Raw genomic sequence first — 21815 nt, forward strand, 5'->3', positions numbered from 1 at the left:
CAAGTCTTACAACATACACTAAGTCGCTGGACCTGTTTAAAATCGATATATCTCGTTCGCAGTATGGAAGCAATCATGTATAAGGAAATATTCAGGACACGTTAAATAGGTTATTTGTCAGACGACATTATTAACTGACAGGCAGTGACAAGCTAGTGGAGATGACATCACCACAAGATTTTATATCCAGTAGGGAGTGAAATTCAAGGGGAACTACTTATTTAGTACATTTATTCTTCATAAACTTTTTCCTCTCATTAATTACTTTTGTATCATTACGATGAAATTTTAGGTACAACAACAGACACTCGATATTCTTTTATTTAATAGTCAAGAACTTTTATTCAGACGAATTTCCACAGATTTATTCAGATCACAAATCGCTTCATATATCCTGCGTGGGTTAAAACCACAGGCATTGAATGAGAGGTTTGTTATGAATTCTGAATTGGTAAGAATGTAGGATGTAGAGACTGTGACTAATTTACTATCCCAGAATTTTGATGGATGAGTTTACGAAAATCTTGAAATTCCCACCAAGATAACGCGGTCTGATCCGAACACGATGCAGGACTGCCAACCTATCGACTTCATAGTTTGAACGACATTAATGCTTTATTCTTCCGAAAACACATCTTGTAACAATTTTTTAGAAATTATGGGAAATTAAATTCGAACAAATTATTGTGACAGGGTACGTTAACATCCTCTTAACATCATTTAGACGCAAATTATTAATCCGTACAATGACAAGATACGAGGTGCGATCGGAAAGTTTCAAGACTGCGTGTATAAAAACCCGTACACTTATATCAGGTATTAAATTCATCCATCACCCTCGAAGTAGTTCCCCTGGGAGTGAACACAACGATCCCAGCGCCGCTGCCAAGCCTGGAAGCATCCCTGGAAATCTTTCTTTGTCAGCCTGTCAAGCACCATCTGCGATTCTGTCTGAATCTCTTGCCAAAGACTCGCCAAAACGGCTACGGAAACCTATGAAATGCTAAAGCAAGCATTTGCGGAGTCCGCAATGGGTCGTGCACAAACTTTTGTGTGGCATTCACGTTTTAAAAATGGCCGAACCTCTGTCGATGATGACGAGCGTTCTGGACGACCATCTTCGAGCACAACGCCCGAAAATGTTACGAAGATCGACGTCGTACCATCAACGACTTGTGCGACATTGTTGGGATAGGCTATGGGACCTGTCAGCTGATTCTAAAGGAAGAACTCCACATGCGACGCATCCTGTCTGAGGACCAGAAGCAGAATCGACTTCTCGTTTGTCAGGAGCTCAAAGATCTTGCAAGAACCGACCCCAACTTCCTTTCTAAGCTCCGTGTGACTTCTTCCTCTTCCCAAAGATGAAAATTCAGCTAAAGGGAAGGAGATTTGAGACGATAGAAGAGATTCAGGCAGAATCGCAGATGGTGCTTGACAGGCTGACAAAGAAAGATTTCCAGGGATGCTTCCAGGCTTGGCAGCGGCGCTGGGATCGCTGTGTTCACTCCCAGGGGAACTACTTCGAGGGTAATGGATGAATTTAATACCTGAGATAAGTGTACGGATTTTTATACGCGCAGTCTGAAACTTTCCGATCGCACCTCGTACAGTTGACTACGTGTGTGATGCAAGACTATGTTCTATTAATGACGTTAGATGACAGAATGTTCTAGTTTAAAAGTAGTGCTACCATTCGGCAGCTTTAGAAGCTCTTCTATAGCAGTTAAAGATGCGTTTGGACGAAGACAAATAAGGAAAAATGAGTGTAGATGAAGGCACAAAAGAATCAATCCCGCTGAATTTCAATGGGCCTTTTCAAATAGTTAATTGTCTCTGACCACCGACAGCTTCGCTTTGTGCAGGTCACAGTCAGCGTACTGTTTAACGACTTCTCTGTGTGGGAAGAGAGAAACTGGAGAAAGTGTGACGGAAAACCTCCACTCTGCACAAAAATTGATTTCGGATCTCTTCTCACAAACAGACTGCTTACAATATAATTTTACATCTACGAAGGTACGCAAAATGGTAATGTCATTACACGCGTCTAACTCAAACAAATACCAAAAATATTCGAACCTATCTGCCAGCTATTATATAAAATTCATCGATACACACATTAATTTCAAACGTGACTTAAGCCACGTTTCTCTCTCTATGATATTTAATGACTCTGTATCGACTACAAATATTCAACTATACGCTGGAGTTTTATGTACAACTTCGGATTTCAGGGATGAGTCGCGTTCAACGATTAAAATGACACGTTTCGGCAAACATTTCAGTTGCCATCTTCAGGGTGATTATGTAATGCTTGGCGTTTTTGTTAGGTTTATATACGAGGTGTAGTAGGTGGAGCGAGCCACGATCTCGTCTCCTATCGGATGTCGGCCCGCTATTCTGCTCCACCAATCATCATCATCATCAAATTCAAATCTTCATCTGTTTCCTGTCAGGGTACTCTGAGGTCAACAGCCACTTCTTGGTAGTTAGGTCTTGGTGATAATAATATCACGGAGAATATCACCAGTTAGGTACACAACTGGCTGGAAATTTCCCCGGCTGTGGATTCCCTTACGGAGGATTCCCCGGCTGGGGATTCCCCAACCAGTCACCCACACATAGGTTTCCATGTAAAATTATCATTACTGTCGTCTGAATTTAACCAAAACTGAAATATGTTGTCATATTTTAATAAATATCCCCGATGTTATTTTTATTTATTTGTAGTGTTCTGTCTGACGACAGGTCCATATGAACAGGATCCTTCCATCCTTTTCTCGGACTGGGACCTGTTCATATACGTTCTTGGCAGATGATCCAGAAGTGGTTTGCCATTGCCTTCTTCTGTGTGTGAATGGAGTAATCGTTGGGATGCCACGGAGGAAAACTCCGTGTTGCCTAGACCACGGCCTTGCCCAACACAAGTTATAAATTCGGGCACCGCCGGGAATCGAACCCGAGACCCCAGGATTACAAGGCCAGCGTTCTAACCGCTAGACCACCGTGGCCATCATTTATTTATTTAGTGTTCTGTCTGACGACAGGTCCATATGAACAGGATCCTTCCATCCTTTTCTCGGACTGGGACCTGTTCATATACGTTCTTGGCAGATGATCCAGAAGTGGTTTGCCATTGCCTTCTTCCGTGTGTGAATGGAGTAATCGTTGGGATGCCACGGAGGAAAACTCCGTGTTGCCTAGACCACGGCCTTGCCCAACACAAGTTATAAATTCGGGCACCGCCGGGAATCGAACCCGAGACCCCAGGATTACAAGGCCAGCGTTCTAACCGCTAGACCACCGTGGCCATCATTTATTTATTTAGTGTTCTGTCTGACGACAGGTCCATATGAACAGGATCCTTCCATCCTTTTCTCGGACTGGGACCTGTTCATATACGTTCTTGGCAGATGATCCAGAAGTGGTTTGCCATTGCCTTCTTCTGTGTGTGAATGGAGTAATCGTTGGGATGCCACGGAGGAAAACTCCGTGTTGCCTAGACCACGGCCTTGCCCAACACAAGTTATAAATTCGGGCACCGCCGGGAATCGAACCCGAGACCCCAGGATTACAAGGCCAGCGTTCTAACCGCTAGACCACCGTATTAAAATTAATGAAACGGTTTTCGATTTCCTGCTTGCGGACATGACGAAGAAAAAAAGACACATTTTTGGAACTTTTAGTCTGTAAAGGACATGTCCTCCCGCAAAGCGACATCGGTTTTTTTCTGTCAGTATAAAGGCGTACAGTAACTTGAGATACTTTTGTTCGCCACAACGCTGCAGAAATGTAGAACTACTTTGTTAGGATTACTGATAGGAAGTATAGCCTATCTGTGAGTGACGTAAGAAGTGGATTCCGAAACCTAACAGGACGTCGCTTTGAGGTATATGAGATGTGTTTTGTCTCACTTTCGACGTAAGGACAGAATTGAAGTGGTTCTCAGTCCATAGAAACATTATACGGTCTTCAAATTGTAACCGGATCTTTGTCTCTGATTGTATTGGTATTTGTTAGAGAAATGGCCGACAGACTCTTGCGTTGCGTAGGCTTCCATAATGCCTGGATCATGGCTGTACGCTTACTTATATAATAAGGATTCAAATAATATTCTTAAAGTCGTTCACGAAAGGTGATGATGTTTATTTCAGATTCTACTGAACCGACATTTTAGAAATTTGAACTGGAGATATATAATTAACATTTCTCTGCAAAGTATAATTTAGATTCGTATTACCCAATTAAAATTTACAAAGAGAAGAAACATATTCTTAATATTCTAAAGAATGATTTAATATACATAAGATGACACAATATAAAATAAAGACTTTATTAAAGTACGCAGTTTTTTATGTGAAAATCATTTCGATATGTGGACAATTTAGCTATATAATTAGAAATTATTTTTCTGGCTCGGTGTAATTTAAAAGAAATAGCAGGGAAATATTTTGTTTTATGTAAATTAATACAGTAAACAAAGATGTGAATTTTATAAAAAATATAATCAAGAATTCTGAACTTAATAAATTCTTTGAAAATTTTTCAAAGTGTTGTTACCTATTATTTTCAAGAAATAAAAATTAATGCAAAAATAGCACAGATATCATCTGGAAAACCTACGCTCTCTGTGGGTTTATGTCTATCGGTTTGTTTTCATTCCGTTTAATGTTCTGTTTTCAGTTATCAGACTCACTATTTCAGGAATTCATAGATTTAATAGCATTTAATGTGCAGAGTATTCCGTGCATCGTCGACTAAGATAATTACCTATTTAAGTCATAAATTTATTTATAGCATTTCTCAACGTATAATGACCTATATTTATACACACTTTGTTTAACGCTAGCCAGTATCCAGGCCTCGAAATTGAGAACGTTTACACGAAGATTAGGCGAATAACTTCAGGGTTAAACCGCGGAAATATATCTGTTTCCTTGCATTTATTTGTCATTGAATATCAAACGTATAAATCACTTTTTTTCGTTTCAATGAATTAATAAAACGTCGTTATACAAAGAAATGAATGTAGCGTGTTATTTGAAGTAAGCGGAATATTAAATTCATCATACGGTAGTATAAAGTTAACTAATATCGATACACGGAAAGGAATTCGAGTTAAAATTAGATTTTATTCAAAGATCTAAAAGCCATTCTTTCCTTAATATCTCGATTATGGCATCTTAAGAGACGAAGAGAGAACTTAACCATAAACGCAATAAGTTAACTATAAAAGTAAAGTAAATTTTGTCCCACTATACGCCATGTAGGCGCTTGGGGGGTGAGTGGAGGTATAGCTCCTCTCTTCCTTGACCCCGGCACTAGATGGGGGTGAGTGGTCAGCATCACGCCCCGGCCGGCTTTACCCCCGGGAAAGGACCCCGGTACCCATTGTAGAGGAGGCTGGGTGGGCCCCAGAGCCGGTCTGGACGCAGAGGCTAGAGGAAAAATCCCCTGCCCCCGTCGGGGATCGAACCCCGGCCGTCCAGCCCGTAGCTAGTCACTATACTGACTGAACTATCCCGGCTCATATAAGTTAACTGTATAAAAGAAATATCAGTTTCCTTCCCGTACTATTCCAAAATTTCGACAATATAGAGACAGATATAATTACTGATATCAAGCGTTATATGACAGCTAATTTCAAAAATGCCCTGTCAGTTACCTAATGCGTTTCCCGATTCCCTCCGACTGTTTTAGATTAATCAGTTCATGAATTTATCACCCAGTTCTACCATTCAATTACTCGTATTACATTTCGGTCAGCGGCAATGTCCGTGAACCAATCTGACCACATGTCTACGCATCAATATCCATGTTATGTGTTTAGAACCTGTAGAATACCATCGAATAGGATGGACCTGATATTACGATTAAATGAAGACAAACAAATCGTGTTTATTCAAAATTTAATCAAACCAGATGTATCCAAATTACATCAATCATATAAATGAAACCATGTTCTTGTGCCTACTTACCATAATGTCATAATAAAATTTCCAAGTTTTCTATAATTTTAATTTTAATTCAAATCTTATATTCGTAAAGAACATTCAAGAACTGTTATGCTACGCGTACATTTCCTAACTTGTTATTTCCATCATTAAATTACAGTGACGCAGAGACAGAATTGTATCATCTGCAGTGTGGAAGAAATCATCACAAATTACTGTAATGTGAGAGAAAAATTTGTCCGGCTTGTGGTTTCCGCTTTATATTTAACTGTTCGATCTCCTATGATCTCATCCGTTACTCTAGCATCAAAATCGCCATTTATATAGTATCAGAGACGTACTATCATTAAACGCGTAGTATAATCGTGTAACGTTTAATTGAAATGATTAGTAGTTTACTTAACGAAGATCTATAAACTGCTGAGATTAGTTCCACGTAATGTCTAATGATGTCAGGTTTATATAAATTAGGTCAATGGGTTGTTAGTATTTGGAAAAAAGAGGTTATGGTCTTTCGAATTACTCGTTTATCATAGAATTTATTGGGAAGAAATAAGGAATGTGGAACTTTTAGGATTATACGTTTTTAGGTTATAATTAAAAACTGTACATCAGACCATAATTAGACGCGTAAAATCTGCTCGGATTCAGATTATGGAACAATGGAAATCAGGGACTAAAACAAAACTGATAATCTGCCTAAAGGATATCTTTGTTTACTACTGTACCACAGAACATGACAAGAACTGGAAAGAGCCATCTGCTTTGGATTTCGTGCAAGTGTATATGTTACACAGGATTTATTTATAATTTAAACAAAACTAAATGTTGGCTATAAGAGAATATAAATTCCATAAAATTGTTAATATTATATTCTTACTAGTTTTAGAGAATTTTCATGTATGTTGTAATAATATTAAGATTAATATATTCTAAATGGATTATAGTAACTGAAAACTTCAAAAATCCTTGTGTACAAGGAAAAAAGTACATTATTAGACACTCATAAATATTAGGACTTTTAATGTGTCAACGATAAATTCAGTGAATGTAAATTGTAACACATGAACTAGTATAAAAACCCCTCCACAGTTTTATAATATTCATTTAATATGTTAGTGTAATTTGAATCTTACTGTTCAACTGGATTTATAAACACAGTTTTTCAGAGATTACACGATGTACGTATTTGACGTGATATTATATTTTCTTGAAAAAATAAATACTCAGTACAGTACACACTTAACACTCTGATATCAGAACACGAAGTTTTAACACCGCTAACACCACAACCAGCCATATGAGACAACACCTCCATTCATAAAATCCAGTTCCCCAAGATCAATGTTAATAATATCCGTCCATTTTCTTCTCAGCACCCGTTTAACCAAATTTCTGTATGCATTCCTTGTTTCCTTCAATTCACCTACATGCCCAGCCCATCTCATCTTCTGTTTATTTTTCTAACAATACTAGGTGATCTACACAGACCATGAACTTCCTTCTTATGTAATATCCTAAACCTCCTATATACTTTATCCTTTTTTGAGGGGAAATATCCATAAGTATATTGTTTTTAGAAACTTTAAATTAATGTTATATCCCTCTGTGTATGAGTTTACGTTTAAATCAATCATTAAACAAGTCGAAAAATTGCATTATATACTCTGGTATTAACCGCTTGGCTGTTTAGTCTGAATAATAACAGCGTAAGGAATTTGTAATCACCTGTCTCGTGTATATTTCCCAGTATTTTTCGCAAATACTTAAATTCTGACAATCGATATATCACACAGAGTTATATACTATGAAAATGTTGGTAACTTTTTAATTCCTCGATGTAATAATAACATATAAAATACTCACGTGTCAGAAGAATTAACATCAGCATCGAACCATCAGAGTGTGACACATTCATGGTAACTTCTACGAATACGCAAAATCTTAAATAACAAATAAATAAAGAACGAAATCACTTTGGAGTTACGTAAGTAGAAACGAATATAAACGTCTCTAGATTACGCGAGAGTCAGCTACAACACTGTCAGCATGCATCCGGTTACTACAACGACGGATAACACATGGCCAAACATCGACGCCTAGACGACGACGCTAACACGGGAAGAACAGCGCCACACTGCCGCTAACCACCGCTGCTTGGTGATTTCCCGTTTTCGCAGTCAAAACGGAATACACGAAGACTCAAGAGCGTAACGCGTGCGCATGCGCAGAAAGATGTCCAATGAAGATACTCCCTCATTCCAGCCCATCAGAGGCGAATCTCGGTAATTACAAAGATACTTATAGGAAGACAAGACAATTTAAAGGATACGTTACAAAGACGTTTAAAATGAAAGGTTAGGTTAATCTCTGATACGAGAGAACTCAACTGCAAACACCAAAGGATGAATTGATCTAATATTCTCCTAAATTTAAGACAGATGGTAAATATAATGTCGAAACCGACCTATAATTTTCATCGTACCTGAAACCTTCTACTCGACGCACGCCTGAGGCAAGTTCTATCTTTGCTTCAAAGTCTCATATTCTCTGAATTCCATTATAGTGTTTGCTCGAACTGTCAGTAAACGGAGAGTGATAACTCATTCTTCGCAATCGCTTTGTGATTCTACATTTCTGTCCTCACCAAGAGAATGTTATTGATAGTTCTTGCAATAACTTCGTAATTTATACACACCACTATTTTAAGATAGTGTAATTCCATATCGATTGATCGATTTACATTTTGGAACATCCTTTACACAACATGTTTCAGTTTTTATAAAACCATCATCAGGTGTAAAAGATTTACGAACTTAAAAATCAAATATGATTCCATTTGGTGATGTTTCATGCCATTTGTTTTTTCAATTTTTGGCGAGGTGTTGTCTTTTCTTAAATTTTATCAGATGTACATATCGGTCTGTAAGTAGAAGATTGAAAGAAACACTAAAGAATTTGAAAGAATTTATAAAATAATTTAGAGAATAAAATGCAAAATATATAAATTATAGTTAGAAAGTAGCAGTAAGATATAAATAAAAATAATATAAAATAAAAGTAAATCTAAAATAAAACATACCCTAGATGTAGGAGTGATTGTTCCGATATGTCCAAAAGTACGACTGTCATCGTATAGGTGTGGGTCAATACTGACTGTGGTTGGTATTTTAATTCATGACTGAATTTCGCTTTATAAATTATTGACTATAAAAAAGTATAAAACAAAATAAAACTACTGTTTGTGGTAATTGTACGTGGGAATTTTTTCACGATCATGTCTTACTGATAGGAGCAAATATCCCACGTATAAAATAAACACCACAGCATGAAGATGTATAGGTTACCGATCCACTATTTCCCGACCTCGTCTCTAGATGGAAGTAATGAATAGCAAACTCCGACAGCCGAGCATCGAGTCTGGACATGATAGCCCCTAACATAATACAATTACGATAATTAAACTAATTGCTTCCACGAAACTAAGTTAACCTGCTCTTCAAAGAAGCAAACGATTCTTCAATGATTTTGGATACAATTTCTTTTAAATAAGCTCCTTCTATCGATTTAATAACGTATTTTGTTCGATGAAAACTATTCTTAAGGTAAAAATTCGTAATTTAAAAACGAAACTCCAACTGATTTCAAAGTAGAAATTACGTAAAAAAAAAATCACCCAATATTTTCCCAACATATGTTAGAATACTATAAAATCGTAATACTAAGAATAGTATAATTTATATTTTATAGTTATTACTTATTTAAACCAAGTGTAAACATTACAACTAACGGAAAAAAGAATCATTTGTCTCCATTAAAATCTTAATAACATGCAATGACAAAATACCCAATCACAATAAATTATTTGTTATTTTTGTAGCAAACATTTATATTTGTAAAGTGATAAACATAAATTTACATAAATCGTAGGATGGATTTCTTAAACTGCATTTAATTCTTCAATAAATTTATGGCTCTTAGCATGTAAGAATGACATTGTATTTGGTTGGTATATTACGTAAGTAACCATTCGCTGTAATTTAAGAAAAATACGTCTACCTAGAATATTTTTTCTGTCAACAAAAAATGAATATTTCGGTATGTCTTTGAACATCAATACGAATTTTACTAAATGTTAACAAGATATTTATTTAGTTGACTGCATTTACAAAGAAGCTAAGAGGAAATTAAATTCAGAATTTTCTTAATTTTAATCTTCTATAGAAGCATAAAGATTAATCCGTATACGTTTTATTTCAAGTTCAAATCAGATAAGGATTGCATTATGACGAAATAGAATCTCCCGGTTTACGTGTTTCAAATTTTTGATCAAATGGTTCCGATTTAATTTGGAATGTGGAGGAGGGAGTGAAGGAATCGGTCAGTTACAACCCCCTATTTACACGAAAAACAAATCAAACTTTATTAAATTCCTCAAAACAACTCATCGTTCAATACATTTTAACACACCACCACTCAAAAATAACGAGACTTATAATGTAACTCTTTACATTATAAAATTGTAGTAAATATTTAATGAATTATAAGAAAATCGTATAACATTTTTCGATGTAATTAATATTTTAATAAACACAGAAAAATCATTTTAGTTCATACAACGAAATATGGATAACTTCGAAACAATACAGAATACTTGTAACTGGGGTAAAAAGACCAAGGCGAGTGAATTATAATACAGAAATTAAAAGTTATCTTACTCTACCGGAATACACGTTTCAACTATTCTGTCATGCTACGATACACAATGTATTTAAATCAGACCACGTGTCACCCCTTTACATATCCGTCAATTCTCATTACATTTGTAGCGCAATGTTTTCACGTATTCTCCGAGATAGGAAATGCGATTCAACAGAAGATGAAAACTGCAGGTAATCTTACACTGCGCGCCATTCTTCCTTGAAGAAGTTATGGAAGAACTTTGCTAAAGTTCGTGAATCGAACTACCGGAATGTCAGTCGTCAAACTATTGCTTCCGGACATAATCCCACGCTCCATACGAAGCTATTCAAAGGAATGCTTCGCACGCCCTATCTGCTGGCGAAATGTGGTACTAGAGTAGAATTACACCACAGAAGACACCGAGAACTAATGGGACAATCGTGTAAGCAAGTGTTCGGCAACCTGTGATCTGTAAGACGAATAGTGCCAGCGAGTATATTCCATTCTTCAGTCTACAGTGAAAGTCAGATAATGTTATTTTTTTTCGAAGCATTGTGAGGGTTTACGTTTGAATGGAGAATTTCGATTCCATGATAGAAAAATCAGAATATACAGACCATACAGACAACGATAAAGGTTTAACAAGAAAATATTTAAAAAAAATTTCATCCAATGTACAGCAGACTACATGAGAACAATAAATCCGATATTTAAACTTTAGAAATTCATCAACAAATTTATAAAAAAAAACTTCGTTACTGTACTCGCAAGAGGTCGCTACTAAAGACAAAGTCTAACACAGTCAACGTCTTCAAAAGTGTCTTTTAGCTTAATTGAGTTAATTATTATTTATTTAGTGTTCTGTCTGACGACAGGTCCACATGAACAGGATCCTTCCATCCTTTTCTCGGACTGGGACCTGTTCATATACGTTCTTGGCAGATGATCCAGAAGTGGTTTGCCATTGCCTTCTTCTGTGTGTGAATGGAGAAACCGGGGAAGCCCCCGGAGGAAAACTCCGTGTTGCCTAGACCACGGCCTTGCCCAACACAAGTTATAAATTCGGGCACCGCCGGGAATCGAACCCGAGACCCCAGGATTACAAGGCCAGCGTTCTAACCGCTAGACCACCTCATCTTATTATTATTTAGTGTTCTGTCTGACGACAGGTCCATATGAACAGGATCCTTCCATCCTTTTCTCGGACTGGGACCTGTTCATATACGTTCTTGGCAGATGATCCAGAAGTGGTTTGCCATTGCCTTCTTCTGTGTGTGAATGGAGAAACCGGGGAAGCCCCCGGAGGAAAACTCCGTGTTGCCTAGACCACGGCCTTGCCCAACACAAGTTATAAATTCGGGCACCGCCGGGAATCGAACCCGAGACCCCAGGATTACAAGGCCAGCGTTCTAACCGCTAGACCACCTCATCTTATTATTATTTAGTGTTCTGTCTGACGACAGGTCCATATGAACAGGATCCTTCCATCCTTTTCTCGGACTGGGACCTGTTCATATACGTTCTTGGCAGATGATCCAGAAGTGGTTTGCCATTGCCTTCTTCTGTGTGTGAATGGAGAAACCGGGGAAGCCCCCGGAGGAAAACTCCGTGTTGCCTAGACCACGGCCTTGCCCAACACAAGTTATAAATTCGGGCACCGCCGGGAATCGAACCCGAGACCCCAGGATTACAAGGCCAGCGTTCTAACCGCTAGACCACCTCATCTTATTATTATTTAGTGTTCTGTCTGACGACAGGTCCATATGAACAGGATCCTTCCATCCTTTTCTCGGACTGGGACCTGTTCATATACGTTCTTGGCAGATGATCCAGAAGTGGTTTGCCATTGCCTTCTTCTGTGTGTGAATGGAGAAACCGGGGAAGCCCCCGGAGGAAAACTCCGTGTTGCCTAGACCACGGCCTTGCCCAACACAAGTTATAAATTCGGGCACCGCCGGGAATCGAACCCGAGACCCCCAGGATTACAAGGCCAGCGTTCTAACCGCTAGACCACCTCATCTTATTATTATTTAGTGTTCTGTCTGACGCCAGGTCCATATGAACAGGATCCTTCCATCCTTTTCTCGGACTGGGACCTGTTCATATACGTTCTTGGCAGATGATCCAGAAGTGGTTTGCCATTGCCTTCTTCTGTGTGTGAATGGAGAAACCGGGGAAGCCCCCGGAGGAAAACTCCGTGTTGCCTAGACCACGGCCTTGCCCAACACAAGTTATAAATTCGGGCACCGCCGGGAATCGAACCCGAGACCCCCAGGATTACAAGGCCAGCGTTCTAACCGCTAGACCACCTCATCTTATTATTATTTAGTGTTCTGTCTGACGCCAGGTCCATATGAACAGGATCCTTCCATCCTTTTCTCGGACTGGGACCTGTTCATATACGTTCTTGGCAGATGATCCAGAAGTGGTTTGCCATTGCCTTCTTCTGTGTGTGAATGGAGAAACCGGGGAAGCCCCCGGAGGAAAACTCCGTGTTGCCTAGACCACGGCCTTGCCCAACACAAGTTATAAATTCGGGCACCGCCGGGAATCGAACCCGAGACCCCCAGGATTACAAGGCCAGCGTTCTAACCGCTAGACCACCTCATCTTATTATTATTTAGTGTTCTGTCTGACGCCAGGTCCATATGAACAGGATCCTTCCATCCTTTTCTCGGACTGGGACCTGTTCATATACGTTCTTGGCAGATGATCCAGAAGTGGTTTGCCGTTGCCTTCTTCTGTGTGTGAATGGAGTAATTGTTGGGATGCCACGGAGGAAAACTCCGTGTTGCCTAGACCACGGCCTTGCCCAACACAAGTTATAAATTCGGGCATGTACAGGAAAAATTGAGTGACTGTGGACTAGACGAATGCAGTTGAATCCCCATAGGAAAAGGGATTATTTTTCCCTTCTCGCATAATTTAGACCTGCTTTTGGGGTCAACCCTACCTCCGTACAGCACAGAGGTCTGTGATCTTGGTAGAACACTTTGCCTGAATAATAGAAACATTTCTAATCTGTCCCATGCTTTCTATATGACCAGCCGATCTGGTTCATATTATTTAGTCGTCATAATAATATTTGTTAAGGTTTAAATGTTTTAAAATTGTCCATTTATCACCAGTGTCTCTCCTGATTGTCTACTAGATGGCTCTAGCAGACAAATCAGGATTGAGTAGAGATTGTTCGAAGGCTTGTCACCCACTACTCGAAAATGCACTTCAAAATACTAATAAGGATAAATTGCCTTGGGCAACTGTCTCATTCCTTGTAGTGGAATAAATGAAATGAAAATTGTCCATTATGTAACTGTTCTGTCCCCTAATTACTTTCTTACCCTTAGGTAAAATATTGCCCTCAACACTCTGTTCTTAAATACGTACAATCCAAGATATTTCCTTGATGCAAAGACCAAGTTTAATACTCATACAAATAAACAGGTATTTAACACATTAACAGGATTCTATTTGCAAGTAAGAAGCATAATACTTTAATTCACAGTACGTAACAACAGTTTTAAAACTTAATAACACGGAATTATCTATACAGATAGCTTTTATGTTTTATATAATTCTCAGAATTAACAGCAATATTTTCCCTAAATATATTTAATGTAATGTATTGGAAATTTTTGCATTTTCTTTGAGGCACAAACTGATTTTTTTTTAAATATTATTTAGATTAAATTCGTTTTTTCAAAGGGTTAATACAGCTGGCGAGACTATTACACATATAAAGATATCGGAATATCGCGTAGATGGTTTAAAACTGTTGGTCCAAGATAGTATGGTTTTTAAATTTTAGAAAACAGAGGTAAACGACGATCAAAGAGACACTGAATAGGATGAGGTCGGTACAGGCATTGAAGTTTCTAATCTGCGAAGACAAGACGAAAAAGGATGCATGTATAAGGTTTTATAAATCTGATACACGAGTAAAATCGCTTTATTTATAGCATGCTAGTGCCTTAGGCAGCTTTGTAACGTACTCCGGCCATGTGGAAAACGAACTTTCTGAAATGATTCTTTAAATTTTAAAGTGGGAATCCTGTTTAGTATCGGTCTCAGAAAAAGTGGTATTTGATTCTCGAGTTCAGAATATTTTTTTCTAAATTTCATCATCTCCATATTCTAGAAAGGCGTTGGACCAGGTATCTGTTGTCTCATGGAGGAACTAACAGCGATAAGTAACGTATTTGCGATGTCCCGTGTTCACATCTCGGACAGTACCACTTCCTACATCACTGAATAACTTTACATTTATTACACAGAGCGTACGTATGTATTTTGTACGATCCTCATAAAAAACTGCAATTATTTACTCTAACATCGTTAATTAGCTCATCTTTGTAACGGTAGAGTGTTGTGTTTTCTTTGCGGTACGTCCTGAAATCTTAAATATTACTTACAGCAGCATCAGTTTCAAGGGTTGTGAATAAGAAATCGGTTAATTGCCATGTTAGGTTCCAAAAATTTAAACCTACGTAAAATATTTGTGTTCTTTCTAAATTATCATACGAAAATTATTTTGAATAAATAAGTCTATCCCATCACTTTAAAATTATCAGAATAAAACTGGTTATTACGTAGTTAAACCTTCTGATTTTGACAATCACATTTATGGAAATGCGGGGGTTAGGTAACATGATTCCATAGTCGTTTTAATTTCTTAAAAATGTCCCTTAAGGCTGATTTCAAATAAACAAAGAAATTAAAATAATTTTCAAGATAAAATTAAAAGCATTTCTAACCTCAACGTACACAGGTCGATATTTTTACTTCAGTTCAAAATTAATTCGATTCGATTTCACAGCGGTGAACATTCGATATTGATCTTCAGGGTAGTAACGTCATGTGAACTTTCAGGTCGACACCAATAATTTTGAAGAACATCATTCCTCTATCGTCAGGTGTTACATGCCTGAAGAACATCGACAAAATATGTATTTAGTTAAACCATTTTGATTATAAGACTTCACAAAATGAATGAAATGGGTGTGCATTTGAGAGGCAGGGTTTGTACCTCCACGTGTTTAAACCACAAAACTATTTAAGGAATTTTTATTAGATGTGATAAACACTAAAATGTAGCGTGTGAATTCCATGTTGTTCATTAACGACGTAACAAAAGAACTAGGCATAATTTACATAAAGCGCAAATTAAATTTATTACATTCATAATAAAAACGGTTCACAATAACGTAAAACACGTAACAAATTCAAAGTATTTTGCACATGCAGAATAACTAACTAACTAACTAACTAAGTAACTAACTAGATGGCTTACGGACCCCGAAGGTTCATCACCGACTTAACCAAAGCCCTCCACTGGACCCTGTCCTGGGCCAACAAAATCCAGTCTCCTTCAACTCCTATCTCCCATAGATCCCGCCTGAGATTATCCTCCCATCTACGTCTAGGTCTCCCCAGAGGTCTCTTCCCCTCAGGCTTCCAAAATAGTGGACCCAACCAACCAGATGGCTTATGAAACCCGAAGGTTCATCACCGAATTAACCAAAGCCCTCTACCGGACCCTGTCCTGGGCCAACAAAATCCAGTCTCCTTCAACTCCTATCTCCCATAGATTCCGCCTGAGATTATCCTCCCATCTACGTCTAGGTCTCCCCAGCGGTCTCTTCCCCTCAGGCTTCCCAAATAGTGGACCCAACCAACCAGATGGCTTAGCGAACCCGATATTGTGTATTTATTAAATAATCGAATTGTATTGAATTTAAACGTCCATAAATATTTTAATATGAGTTGCGTGATAATTAGATCAGCCCGTACGCGATTTTAAACTCTTGTTAAGGGTATGAAGTTCTTCACAGTTCTCTGAAGCGAGTAGTAAGGGATATCTGTTACCGTCATTGGCTGTGAACGCTTCTAGTGCAGACTTCTACCCGTGGGGAATACTTGACTGAAGGTTGAGACTTGGAAGTTTCAAGTCTGCAGTTTGAGATAAACATTCGAGGTAGGTCTACTGCTCTGTGTATACAGGACAGCTTGTTATATATGTTTAGTGATGCTTTTGATTTTTAGCTGAATGCTCGGATTTGTGATACTCTGTAGGGTTTCATGACAATGTTTGTACGAGAAGATTGAATTTCTGAAATGTTTAAATTTCGTTCAAATTTTTTTTTTAAACATTATCTTCCTTTGTCCACGTCCAAAACTTTACAGGCTGAAGTATACGAAAATATAACTTTTCTTATTTTATATGAGCGTGAGAAGAATTATTCATTGGACCTAACGGAAGAATACATATCGAAGATGTTTGATAATAAAATTATTAAAATAATATTTGGACTTGTCATGAAAGTGGGATTAACATGAGGATGTACAAGATTACAAAATGAAGTCATTCAAGACGGAAGTCTTCATTAAGTTAGTTAAATAAAGAATAATGGCTTGTACGAGAAATGTAGCCCGTATAAAAGACTATTATTATTATTATTATTATTTAGTGTTCTGTCTGACGACAGGTCCATATGAACAGAATCCTTCCATCCTTTTCTCGGACTGGGACCTGTTCATATACGTTCTTGGCAGATGATCCAGAAGTGGTTTGCCATTGCCTTCTTCTGTGTGTGAATGGAGTAATTGTTGGGATGCCACGGAGGAAAACTCCGTGTTGCCTAGACCACGGCCTTGCCCAACACAAGTTATAAATTCGGTCACCACCGGGAATCGAACCCGAGACCCCAGGATTACAAGGACAGCGTTCTAACAGCTAGACCAGTCCAATGGAAGGGAAGATTTTAAAGAACTTCGTGTACGTTTGAAAATTGTATACATTTTATAATGAATCTCAGATGAACGTGAATTTAAAGAGATTTATAGAAATTAAAAATTTACGTGAAAAAACATGTTATGACTCCTACTAATCTCAGGTCGTTAAGCACTTTATTTATGTAAACTGTGATAGAAAAATAATTAACTCCACTGTGTATTGTGAAGTTACTTACGCGTATAGGTTTAATTAAAATAAATAAATTCTTATGGAAACGTTACATATGTCCTTCGATCTCTTTCATACCACGATATATATGGGTTCATTAAAACTGTTTCTTCGTCCTACTTGAGTCAAACAAATAATCGTATTTGATTAACAAAATACCAAATCTAAATTTATCTTAAATAAATTAATTAGACCCTATTTATAAATTATCGATTATTAGCAGCATTTGCACAACGAAAGTCGGAAATGAATGGTAGATATTATATGATTTTTCGAAAGTTCCTGTTTTAAATATAAGCTCTGAAGACGATTATTCAGAAAGATTTCATTTGTGATTCCACAGTCTTTTTATAAAATGCAGTCATTGTTTGTTAAAAGCGGTCTTGATATATATCCACGTATTTTCCAATTTGTTCTTCAGAATCATACTTTTATTCGTCGTTACAAAATATGTCTAAAAAAAGATAGCGCAGTTAGACGAACAAGAAGCCTTTGTGTGAGAAGCCACGTGATAAATTTAATAAAATTGGAAAAATACGATAAAATGTGAATGAAAGTTTCAGATACCTTCTTAATTAATCTGTAAGCATTTTTACTTAGTATCAGGGTCACGTTTAGATAATAATATCTTACAAAAAAAAGTAACTCATTACGATCTGTGTACTAAATTATTTAAAACTAACTCCCTGGACCACTGTCCTACTTGTAAATTTAATAATAACATCAGCTACTTAACAAATTCTCCACTTTCTATACGTCAAAAGTTCATCGCCGTGTACACAACAGGCCGTTACTGTACTGGACCTTATCCTGAACCAAACGAATCCAATCCACACTCTCCATCCCCTAAGACCCATTTTAATATTATCCTGTCAAAAACGTCTAAGTCGTCTCTTACCTTTAGGCTTACCCACGAAACTGTTACATAACCACGCCCTCTAAATGCCGCGTCGATATAATTATCCTTGATTTAATCATCTAATAATTTTTTGTTTAAGAGTAAGAAATATGGTGCTCTTTATTATGGAGTTCTTAATGCAGATTACTCCAGAGTCCTTCCATTTCGTCCCTTTGAGGTCCAACTATTCTTTTCAGAACCCTATTCACAAACAAAATCTGTATTCTTCCCTTAACGTGAAAGACCAAATTGCGTGAAATTACGAAATCATCAGATATAATTTGATAATCGATTTCACATGTCGATTTCAGACAGGGATCCTCTTTGTTACTTTCGGGTAAAGAGTAAACAACGCCATCCATCCTCGCTCTATCTTTCCCTCTCTATCTACAATTTTCAATATTAATTTATGTGGGAATTTCTTCTAACACCGACCATAAATTCCGTCAAAGTACCCCCACGCTCTGTTCACGCATAACCCGAGCGATAATCGAGAACATGCACATGAATTTTATGTCAGTCTGGAAAACCTGACAGAAATATATTCTGGATCCCCCTAAAAAAAGGTACAGTTCCTCCCGATTACATAAAACATGCAAAATTATTTTAATCCTATCTCTCTCATTATGTTTTTCTTATTCGTGTTTCTTTCCATCTAATCACAATTGTATATAAATAAATAAAATTTATACATAAGATATTAAAATATCATTTACATATTTGGTATAAGATTATAATTTTTAACTTTTAACTTTACACCTGAAGATGGTTCGATGTAACCGAAACATGTACTAAAAAGATGTACCAAATATTTTAATGATATTTTAATATCTTATGTATAAATTTTATTTATTTATATACAATTGTGATTAGACGGAAAAAAACACGAATAATTAAATTTTAATTCACAATATGACGCAATTATATCAACTTATGTTTTTCTTAAATAAATCGTAAATGTAGTGAATATTATCTAACGACAGCGAATTAACTGCATCTAATATCTAAAGTCGATGGTATAAGACGATTATAAAACTTTAAAGGGTCGTGGCCTATTTTAAAATATTATTTCATAATTTGGTAGAAGGCACCGAGGGTAGCCACAAAACCCGTTAATTGGTGTTCCAGCCAAGATTCGAACCGGGTACGTCTTGAAAATAAGTCGTAAATAAACTTTAAATTTATATGAGATTTCAAGTTTTCAGGGCGGTGAGTCTGAAGATGGCTCTCTGTTAGGCTGTAGTCTGGTAGAAGTTTCGTACTTGTAAGGACACGGGTTTGTAGAAACTTCTTGCTAATGGAAAGATAAAGCTTGGCACAAATTAGAAGCGTGAGACAAGACCAACAATCTACACCACTTTACATTCGCGATTTAATTCCAACGAAACCTTGGACAGACTTTAATACAATATACGTTGCCTATCGCGATTTCATATTGTCCTGGAGGCAAATGTTTTTGTAAGAGCGAAATCCAAATGCGTTGAATCACGTAAGAGTATTTCTAGCCACGAAAGTAAATATTCGCACTTGGGTGAACAAAAATCATATTATATTTATTCAACTCCTTTAGCAAAGCTTTGTTTATAATATATACTAAAACTTAGTCGAAAATACGCAATTCAAGTGAAAATTCTGTTTTGTCGAAAGCGACAAAATCACATTTCGACAGATAAACACGTAATTTTAATATAACTCACAGCCAAATTTTAAAGTACTGTATCAGGTAACGAGGAAGGCGGGAGTTCCTATCTGAGTTTCAAAGCCAAACATGACAGTGTTTCATGGCTTTCGTATATCTACGTAAGAAGCAGCCTCTGTAACAAACGGTATTAATGTAGTATATCCGTGCACGTGTCTCTGGATATACGTAAATCCTTGGTTTCACCCACCTATAGAAAACAATTATGAACCTATGGAAATATTTGAACTGTATTATTTAATAACTCAAACAGTTATTTCGAAATCATGACCTAATTTTTACAGAGGGAAATTAAATATCGGTTACATTAGAATGCTGGCCTTGTAATCCTGGGGTCTCGGGTTCGATTCCCGGCGGTGCCCGAATTTATAACTTGTGTTGGGCAAGGCCGTGGTCTAGGCAACACGGAGTTTTTCTCCGTGGCATCCCAACAATTACTCCATTCACACACAGAAGAAGGCAATGGCAAACCACTTCTGGATCATCTGCCAAGAACGTATATGAACAGGTCCCAGTCCGAGAAAAGGATGGAAGGATTCTGTTCATATGGACCTGTCGTCAGACAGAACACTAAATAATAATAAGATGAGGTGGTCTAGCGGTTAGAACGCTGGCCTTGTAATCATGGGGTCTCGGGTTCGATTCCCGGCGGTGCCCGAATTTATAACTTGTGTTGGGCAAGGCCGTGGTCTAGGCAACACGGAGTTTTCCTCCGGGGGCTTCCCCGGTTTTTCCGTGGCATCCAAACAATTACTCCATTCACACACAGAAGAAGGCAATGGCAAACCACTTCTGGATCATCTGCCAAGAACGTATATGAACAGGTCCCAGTCCGAGAAAAGGATGGAAGGATCCTGTTCATATGGACCTGTCGTCAGACAGAACACTAAAAAATAACATTATTAAATTCTTTTTAACCATATCATTTATATATTTATTTATCATTTCTCTCAAGTTTTATGCACTAATTCAAATTCAGTACTATATTTTTATTTATAGTTTAATTAACTACGCTTTCCAGTAGCTCATACTATATAGCGATCAATGAGAGCAAGATAATGAATTAGAAAGAATGTGGAAGGAAACGACCGTGGCCGAATTTAAGGTACTATCCCGGAATTTTCCTGGAGGGATCAGTAAAAACTGTTGGATTTTGAGATATATCCCATCCCAGAGACTCCATTGTGACTTCCATTTCACAGTGACCATCGGTGACCATAAATACCATCACATACCATATTGTATTCTTTCTCATGATTTAGTATTACGCTACGAGTAGTAGAATTCCATCTATTTTACGATAGAATCTCATGTTACAAATAGTTATGCATTTTTGGTATGTTATATAGAACATGACTATGTGACTCACGTAATTAACAGCACGTTTCGACTAGAAAGCATGATCTGTATATACAGTTATAAATACTATAAACAATTACATACATTCATGAGATGATAATGTTGCGTCATATTGTGTTGAATATATACTTGTTCAATTTTATCAGTCTAATCACAATAAAATATTGTTATTAAATTTTAAAATATTAAAATATTATTACAATTAACATTTAAATATTTAAAATATATTAAGATGATGCTCTCTATCGAAATATTTTAATA

General features: G+C 37.2%; 2 protein-coding genes across 17 annotated transcripts in view; both read right to left on the reverse strand.

Annotated features, from left to right (window-relative positions):
• LOC110836533 (uncharacterized) overlaps positions 1-8066 on the reverse strand; it is a 178439-nt gene extending 170373 nt beyond the window's left edge. The window contains exon 1 of one of the 2 annotated variants that reach the window (XM_022077795.2): positions 7821-8066. In XM_022077795.2, the coding sequence (XP_021933487.2) occupies positions 7821-7872 (52 nt within the window). In that variant the 5' untranslated portion in view covers positions 7873-8066. The remainder of the gene's footprint in view (positions 1-7820) is intronic. The other variant, XM_087354948.1, reaches the window with a different exon arrangement.
• Positions 1-21815, reverse strand: part of Slob (Slowpoke binding protein) — a 543833-nt gene that overhangs the window by 115716 nt on the left and 406302 nt on the right. The window lies entirely within an intron of this gene.

Source organism: Zootermopsis nevadensis, unplaced genomic scaffold, assembly GCF_977971745.1.
Source record: "Zootermopsis nevadensis isolate Lab colony 2312 unplaced genomic scaffold, Znev_1.0 Znev_ptg000024l, whole genome shotgun sequence".
Classification (NCBI taxonomy): Eukaryota; Metazoa; Arthropoda; class Insecta; order Blattodea; family Termopsidae; genus Zootermopsis; species Zootermopsis nevadensis.